This window comes from Cucurbita moschata, unplaced genomic scaffold, assembly GCF_002738365.1.
Source record: "Cucurbita moschata cultivar Rifu unplaced genomic scaffold, Cmos_1.0 Cmo_Scf00022, whole genome shotgun sequence".
Lineage (NCBI taxonomy): Eukaryota > Viridiplantae > Streptophyta > Magnoliopsida > Cucurbitales > Cucurbitaceae > Cucurbita > Cucurbita moschata.
The window spans coordinates 3,636,137-3,644,758 of NW_019268538.1; the positions used below are offsets into that span (position 1 = coordinate 3,636,137).

The 8,622-nt window shown below is 38.5% G+C and overlaps 2 protein-coding genes and 1 long non-coding RNA gene across 5 annotated transcripts; 1 reads left to right on the forward strand and 2 right to left on the reverse strand.

The window, feature by feature from the left end:
- Window positions 1-51: 51 nt before the first annotated feature.
- Window positions 52-1,880, reverse strand: LOC111459648 (zinc finger A20 and AN1 domain-containing stress-associated protein 1-like). 3 transcript variants are annotated; one of them, XM_023102656.1, is made up of 2 exons: window positions 1,742-1,880; window positions 52-1,110 (listed from the first exon to the last, which is right to left on the reverse strand). In XM_023102656.1, the coding sequence occupies exon 2, from the start codon at window positions 1,080-1,082 to the stop codon at window positions 576-578; it is 507 nt and encodes a 168-aa protein (XP_022958424.1). In that variant the 5' UTR covers window positions 1,083-1,110; window positions 1,742-1,880; the 3' UTR covers window positions 52-575. The 3 variants fall into 3 exon arrangements, with proteins under 3 accessions (XP_022958424.1, XP_022958421.1, XP_022958423.1); XM_023102653.1 differs by having other exon boundaries at window positions 1,527-1,839; XM_023102655.1 differs by lacking the exon at window positions 1,742-1,880 and adding an exon at window positions 1,527-1,735 and having other exon boundaries at window positions 52-1,217.
- A 3,083-nt stretch (window positions 1,881-4,963) lies between these two features.
- Window positions 4,964-5,505, forward strand: LOC111459139. The gene is made up of 2 exons (XR_002713242.1): window positions 4,964-5,131; window positions 5,223-5,505. It is a non-coding gene; the product is annotated as an uncharacterized LOC111459139 (long non-coding RNA).
- Window positions 5,506-5,718: 213 nt separating this feature from the next.
- On the reverse strand, window positions 5,719-8,312 carry LOC111459137 (probable aminotransferase ACS10). The gene is made up of 4 exons (XM_023101905.1): window positions 7,639-8,312; window positions 7,389-7,526; window positions 6,671-6,831; window positions 5,719-6,596 (listed from the first exon to the last, which is right to left on the reverse strand). The coding sequence occupies exons 1-4, from the start codon at window positions 8,131-8,133 to the stop codon at window positions 5,741-5,743; spliced, it is 1,650 nt and encodes a 549-aa protein (XP_022957673.1). The 5' UTR covers window positions 8,134-8,312; the 3' UTR covers window positions 5,719-5,740.
- Between the last annotated feature and the right edge of the window lie 310 nt (window positions 8,313-8,622).

An 8,622-nucleotide genomic window follows, 5' to 3' on the forward strand; every position in this document is an offset into this window, starting at 1 on the left:
AAAAAAAAAAAAAAAAAAAAAAAAGAAGTGATAATCTTGGTATATTTTTGATATCAATCTCAAATAAAAAAGTCATGGAACACTAAACCTTGAGAAAGTGGATCAAGGATCATCGCCATGGCAAAAGTAATTTCCACAAAGCAAAAGATTAAGAACATGTTCCACTGATTTTAAAATTGACATAATCACTCTTGATATATCTTTATTTCCAACTGGATCCAAAATAAAAGAAAGCACCACTTTCGCTTCAGAATTCAGAATTCAGAATTCAAATGGATTGATTTCATGTCTGATCAAAGAAGATTCATGAAGAATGTTTGTTCATCTTCAAATTCGTAAAACCACTGCCTAGCCTTTACAAACACTGGGGTGAACGAAAAGGATACCAGAATCGAAAGGAATCAAACTACATTATTCACCATAGTTGTTCACTTCCCAACAGCAAACCAAGCAAGATCTTACCCCCAAATCCCCCATGAAACCAACCCAAATAAACAGGGACAAAAAGGAACCAAGAAGACGAATAATAGCAACAAACCCACTAAAAATTTACCAAGTTCAGAGCCAAATCCTTCTCAGAACCTCTCCACCTTGTCGGCCTTCACCACGGGATTGGCCATGGCGATCTCCTCTTGCCCATCACTTCTGAAGTCGTAAAAGCAATCGTGCTTCTCTGGGTACCGGTGAGTCCCACAGAAGGTTCCCTCACACTTGCACTTGAATCCCATCAATCCCACTTTCTTATTGCAGCTCCGGCACCGATTCGGAATAGCCGGCAACGGCGATTTGTCGGAATTACAGAGAGAAATTCCTGTGGAGGACGACGCCGAATCTAAATCCACTGATGAATCGGAGAAGACAACCGGAGCATTACCTTCAGACGGCTTAAGTATTTTGGACTGAAGGGACTTCTCCATCGCTGCTTTTGCCGAAGCCGCTTGCTCGGCTTTGATTCGAGAGTCTCTGTAGCACTTTGAGCAGAGATTCTCCGTTCCGGCCGAACCAAAGAAGCCGCAGTTGTTCGCGCAGAGCTTCGGCTCCGACGGCTGGTAGCTTGTGCCATCGTTCTGTTCTGAACCCATGGTTTTCCTACGCGCTCGCTTAAATCCGCTGTAATTTCAGGAAAAGAGCACAACGAAAACTCGACGTTAGGATTATAATAGAACTTATCTGTGATCGATTCCCTTTTTCATCTTCTTGCTTCAAAATCCCTAATACTACCAGGAAGCCAATAAGGTTCAATCAACAAAATCAACAAAATCCACAAATTATGAGCAAGAGTACATCTAGATAAATTCCTTGAAAATCCACAACTCGACCAAGTCTTTCAAGAATCGCAAAAACATTGAAATATAACATAACGAAAACAACCATGTATGACAATGATCAAGGAACACAAAAGAACAAGAAGATAGATTCAGAAGCACAGAAAAAGTAAGAAACCAAAATTTTCTTCCAATCCAAACAAAAACGATGTAGATTAATCGGGTTCAACCAAAGTCAAAACAGCAAATGAAAATCCACACCTTATCAGCCAACAAAAGATCGAAGCAACTCAAAAACTGTAAAACCCTCCCTTCCCAGAAACAATTTCGATTGAGGGGATAGAACAGAATCAAAGTCTGAGGAAACCCACGAGAGGAAAGAAGAAAGAAAGAAAGAAAGAAGAGGAAGAAGAAACGCAGAGAAAAACCGATTATGTTGAGGATTTGAGGCTAACGGAGCGATACAGATGAATTACCAATTCGACAATCTACCCCCTTGTTATCATTACTTCCACGGCGCCCTCTTGGTTTCCATGTCGGCGCAATGCTTCAATACGACAGATGTACATTGTACTCATTTTTTCAGCCGTTCAATTGTTTCGTTATCCTCACCACGACACTACTCATTTTCATTGGACGGCTCAGATGATCCAGTCCGTGATGCTTGCCTTTCTCTGAGAATCTTTTGTGATGATTGCTTGGCGAATACGAATGGGCCTTTTGGTAATTTTAGAGGGGATTTCTTTTTGCAACAGAATTAAATATTAACAATAATCTTTTTACCTTATTTTTCTTTTTTCTTTTTTTCCTATTATTAAAGCAGTTTTAAGAATATCAAATCTTATTCCAAAACGCATGTAAAGAATTTGAGATAATAAGTACATAAAGACAAAAATAAAAGAGTTTTAAATTATTTTCCTGAATGTACAATGAAATAAAATAATTTATTATGATTATTTGCAATTTTCAATATTATTATTTTCATAATTCCAAAAGGTTCGCTACTATTTCTGGTGGTAGTTAGGGTCCACCATAATGAATGATTGATTCGATTCTCTCTCAATTTTGTTAAATATTTTTAATTAAAGAAATAAGCCGGGAAAGGAAATACATTATATACTATATTATATTAAAATCAATTCGTGTCCCAATTATCGAAATTGCCACGTGTCGATATTTTCAAATAGCTTCCCTCCCTTGATGATTACTTTCGGCCCGAATATTTAACTTATCCAACCCAATTCCAATAGTAGTTGGGCCAGAAAGGCCCGGGTGGCCCAACTCGCATTAAGCCCGTCCAAACGTACTAGGAAAGGAATTTGGGTTTTGAAGTGGAAAAATAAAATTATAATGGGTAGTGGGTATGAATGATGTGTCGTGCACCGAAAGCCGAACAAATGTACTCACAACACCAATAATGAAATTACACAAAGAGACCAAAATATTTACGTGATTTGGAGAGGAGAAGTTCCCTCACATCCACGAGTAGCAACCAATCACTGTTAAACAAAGTGTTACAAGTAAATACCTCACTATCACACTACAAAGGCTCTCCCCAATATGTCACAATACAATGTGACACAGAAAACTCTCCAAATTCCGATACAGCTTGTTAGGAATGGAGGGAGAAATCTCTCATAGTATTGAAGAATGGAATTGGAATAGAATTGGCTATTATATAGCGTTACAAAATCAAATCTCTTATATGACTAAATTTGGTACGACTAAATCTAATTCAATAACCAATCAAATTTAATCCAAATAACCAATCAAATCAAAACCGATGACAATTTACAACATGATAACGATGAAGACAAGTAGCAATAAGAAAAATGTAAATGATTGCATTGCAATAGAGTAGATATTGGTGATCTTGCTTTGCCTCAACACTTCATCCAATTCTTACTCTCTTCGTGATACTCATTTGAAGCGAAGCTTGTCGAGGCTACTATCACCGCACCTATAATGCTCACGTGACATACAGCACTAAAAGAGATGAGACTTGAACTAGAGCCCCTGTCGCTCTAAAAGCAGGCCCAAATATTTGCATAGAGAAAGGTGGTGGTGGTGGTGTGTGTGTGTGTGTCATGATATTACCAACATGAATGAAATGGGTTTGAGTTTGACAAGATTGATACTGAATGAACAAAGGAATAACGCCAATTACACACTTAGTGATGCATAGCATCTCATCATTAGCGTGCATGTGATTGCCTATATATCATTTTTATGAGAATCTAATAGGAAAGGAACATACATACTTGAAGCTGAAGAACAGTAATAATAATAGTAAAGAAAACTTCACCAGCCCTTCATTAGATTGTTGACTAAGCCAATAATCTGAGCTCCCCTTCCCCCCACCCTCTTCAACTCATCATTTTTTGGTACAAAAGGCAGTGGTGGTGGTGAAGGAAGTAAGGAAACAAGGTGCAGGCTGAGGCTTTGTAGTGGGTCTATTCTCTTCCTCTCTTTTATATTGGACCAAAACCGACCTCATTATTTCAACTTACCATTATTGGGTAGTTGCTATCAAGAAATCATACTCATTCCATGTGAGAGATCTCGTTGAAGTTTCTCCCTACCAGACGCGTTACATCCCTCATGCATACATACAGTGTTCTTCTTATAAGTTTACCAACCGCATAATTCAACTACGAACCACGATGGGACATCCATGTTGTGAATATGTATATAACCCAAAAACTGAAAGAACAAATTTTTATTAAAAAGTGATGAAGTTATTGTAGAGGCAATGAGATCCAAGTTGAAGAAATCATTATAATTAAGCACAAATGGTTGAGAGTTCATGGAAAGTGGGGCAGTATTCTACTTTTAGAAATACAAATCTGTATGTATAGATATTATTGTATATATTAGTGGTGAAAGGGAAATGGAAAAAGTGAGTGAGAAAATAAAATTAAAAAAAAAAAATGGGTATGATTGTTATGGAAGAAGAAATAGGGAGAGAGGCATCATTATGAACTTTGATAATGTGGAACCAAAAAGGTCATTGCAAATACAGTCATACACAAATATACAAATTAGCATCATACCTTCATTCACTCACTATGTCCTCAATGAATGCTCATAACATACTAACCCAACTATATGGCCTCCCCCTATGTCCTCAATGCTAAATTTGACTCTTTACATTTTTTATTCAAACCCAAAATAATGAAACACATAAACCCCGCTAAGAAAGCGCTACAAGGTCGCATCTTTCGACAAGTATTTAAGATAAAATGAACCAATTAACTCCATTATAACAAAGTGTGGTGTAGTGTGATAGCAGTCGAGTTTTAAAGCATTTCTTCACAGATACTAGCGTAAAGGCACGCACGATGAAGTAACCAACGTTGTTATAAGATAGTGTGGTACGTTTCATTCATAGACTAACCCAATACAAATGTTTTAAGGTAAAAAGTAGATGAATGAGTGTAATGATCCCATTATAAGAAAGTGCGGCCGGGTTAAGCTTTGAAGCATCTTTTGACAGAATGAGGCGAGAAAGCCCATTATTAGGTAGTGTCAAAAGGCACTAGTAGTTAACGACGTCCATGGCTTTAGCCACAGGACATAAAGAACGCTTAATCACAAGTCCACCACCCATTATTATCACTACAATTTGCTTTCACCTCTCTTTCCCGTGAGTCTACACCCTCTATATAAGTATGAGCTTTAGTCCCACACATTCCCCTGCAACTTCCACACTTTATTCTGCTACAAAGGAAACCAAAAGCTAAGAAGCTGCATAGAAGAATAATGTGCATCACTGCAACACAACGCATTCTGTTTCATCAAATCCATACTTCCAAGAACAGGAGACGTTTAAAAAGGTCCAAACTTCAAGTTCAGAGGCTTTCCAGGTTGCTTTTTACAAAACCCCATTTCAAAATTTTCATGTTTTTGGGTGACTTTTGTTTCATTTGAAAATGATGCTTGCTTTTGTTTTAGCAGAAGGAGATCATTTGAAGAGAAGCAGGGGAAGGATATTGAGCTGAAGAATCTGCAGCTGTATTTGGAGAACCAAACTATAATTGAAGAGAATGAGAAGCTGAGGGAGAAAGCTAATATCCTTCATCAAGAGAACTTGGCTTTAATGACTGAGTTTCACAAAAAATTCCCACATTTTGATCAGAGAAAATGATGGGATTCATCAGAGGGTGACATGGTTTTATCTCTTCCTTTCTTAATGTATTCGACTCTTTATTCAATATATGTGTGCACTTTGTCAAGAACACAAACTAGAGAATCTTGAAATGGAATCAGATCATAAGAACACAAGCTACAGAACAAAAATGATATAGGATCAAGATATCAACAATGTTCAACTCTAGCTCTTTGGCATATGTTTGCTTCAATCAAGTAAAAGGAGAGAATGGTTATGATTCAAACATGCTTATGGCTATCAGAGGTGCCAATATTGCTTGAAAAGTTAAAGAACTGATACATATTTACAGAACAATAATTTCATTTCAAGTATAAGATTTACAAGCTTCGGAAATTCTCCGAATTCGGTCCATAACAATAGGTATTTCTTTATCAATCAAAGTAGTAAAACAGAATCCGAACCATCCTGGCTCAATACAATTACAACAAGAGCCAGGAATAACATGTACTTTACCTATATCCAACAATTTATCCCAGAGCTCAACTTCTCCTTTCTCGCTGTAAGAACGGATTAAGTTGCCCATATCAGCCCAGCAGTAGAACCCTCCATTGCTCCTCATGTATTTGATGTCCAGTTCCTTCAGTCCTGCAACAAATTTACTATTCATTTCTCCAAGCCTCTTTCTATTGATCCCAATGAACTTCTGGATGAACTGTGCATCTGAAAGCATAGAAGAAAGGAGGTTCTGAGTTATGGCAGAAACAGATGAGAATCTTGCCAGCTTTCCAGCAGCAGCCAGGATATTCTCATTCAAAGAGTAGATTGCAGCAACTCTAAAACCAGGAAGTGACATGTCTTCAGATAGACCATACGTAATATGGACTCTGTCTCGGTCGCTATCTTCTAAATCGATCATTTCAGCCATGCTCACAAACTCTTCACTTCCATATGTTGATCCAACAAATATTTCATTTGATATTATGTGGATGTTTTTGTCCCTGGCAAAATCCAGAAGTTTGTAGAGTGTTTCTTTATGAAGTTGATTTCCAACAGGAATTGAAGGGTTTGAGATTATGATTCCACGAACTTTAAGGCCACGACTCCTTGCCTGGTGGAATGCTCGATCCAGAGAAGTTATGCTTAAACTGAAGTTATCAGCACTACGACAGGGAACAGGTACTATCTCCACCCCAGTTCGCCATTTTACATCATTGTCAAGACTGCATTTTGTGATTCAGAATCTCAATTCATATTCTTAGAAACCATAGTTCATGAAAGAGGAACGAACAAGTACCCGGGGTAATATGGTGTAGGAACAAGAAACGCATGTCCCGCGTCTGCTATGCAAAAGCAAAGTGTTTCGATTGCAGAGCTCACTCCATTTGTAAATACTAATTGTGATGGGATGAACGAAACAGAGTTCCCTACAGCTTGAGACATGAAACTTGCCACAGCCTGTGAGAATTGGAATATCAGAGGAGATGGATGCTTGACAAGGTACGTCTTTTGAACAAAAGTGCATTCATTATAAGGAACTTCATATGGTGCACACCAACCAAATGCAAAGTAACGCACAAGCATATGATGGCGTTCAAACGTACAATACACCACGTTGACCATTATGCTCTTTGGAGTCAACTCTGTGCTTCACTCATTGAGATCTCACCACTTCATTCACAAAATTTGCATTACCCTGACTAAATTTAATCTCTAAACACAACAAAAACAGAGTTTTTCAAGCCTCCAAAAGCCATATTCATAGATCATGCTAAGAATAACAATCAAGTATGTAGATAAACAGAGGATGAAGGCTTTAACAGGAGCGAAGGCACACATCAAATAAAGTCATCGGCAATTGAAACAACTTAGAAACTTTGTAGCAGAGAACACAAATCCAAGCATGTACAAGAGAACAAAAAACAGAGCCGTTCAAACTTCTTCATACAGGCAAGGGGCAACCCAACTGATTCCAAAATATTAATTACAGAGAAAAGACAAGGAAATTTGATTACCAGTTTCAAATCCATCAATCCATCTGAAGGCTGGTAGCTAACAGTCCCCGCTACACTCAGCTCATTATGATTCCCTACTCCTAATATGGCATCCCTTCCATTCTCCACTAGCCAATTTTGCACCAAGTCCGTCGACAACTTCATCGTTTAATTAAACATCCACATTCGTCAACACAGAAACCGATAAACAAAGAACAGAAAATTCTTGCTGACACACATTCAAACGAACAAAAAGCATAAAGCCACCCACCTTGTTCTCAGCAATAGAAAGCTGAATAATCCCCGTCGGATTGTCCAATTCATCAAATGGGTCCTCAAAGAACTTTTTCATTCCAACGAAAATAGAAGATTCCCCAACTTTGGCAATCGAATTAGCCCGACCCGAAACGCAGACCGGCCCATTCGACCTGGACGAGAGGAAGGTCCGAGACAATGTTCGAGGCAGAGAAGAGAGCTCCACGGACTGATTACTCGACGGCGACGAAGAATTCCCCGGAGAATCCACCTCCGGTGAAGATGGAGAATCCTCGGTTGGCTCGGACCGGTTTCGTTTCAAGTAGAGCTGAAGAAAGTAGAAGAGAACGCAAGGTATAAGAGAGCCCAAAACGACGCCGCCGCTTCCTTGAACGATGCCCTGCAGAGGCACTATAACTCTCATGGCGGTCCCTCCGCCGTCGCTTGTGGTGGGTTCTCCTTCTTTGTTGGATTTGGAATTCCGGTTCCGGAAGAATCGGGTATGGGTCATTGCAGAGTCATTTCAATTGGCCGGAGCCGGAAGAGAATCTGCCGCCGGCGAGGGGCGAGGGGCGAGGGGCGAGGAGTTTCTTTCACCGGACAGACGCGCAAAATCCCGGCGGCAGACTCGAAGAGTACAATCGACAAAATTGAATTATTTGAAGTTTTATTTTTTCGAAAAGAATTTAAAAAAAATAAAAGAATTTATAATGTATTGTTTACATTGGGATTTTCCGCGCGATTCTAATGGCTCCAAGAATGTTTCTTTTGAAGGGTTTCAGATTTTACCATAATACCCTTTTGAGTAATATTATAATTTGCGAAATTTCTTTTTGATTGAGAGAGAAATTGGCTCTATTATATTTTAGATAAACATAAGCTACCTCTATTTTCAACCATCCTTTTTTTTTTTTAATAATTATTTATCCCATTTTGCTAAAAATAATTGTTTAAAAATGGTATATTATAAATAGTACAGAATTTAAATTTTGGATCTACC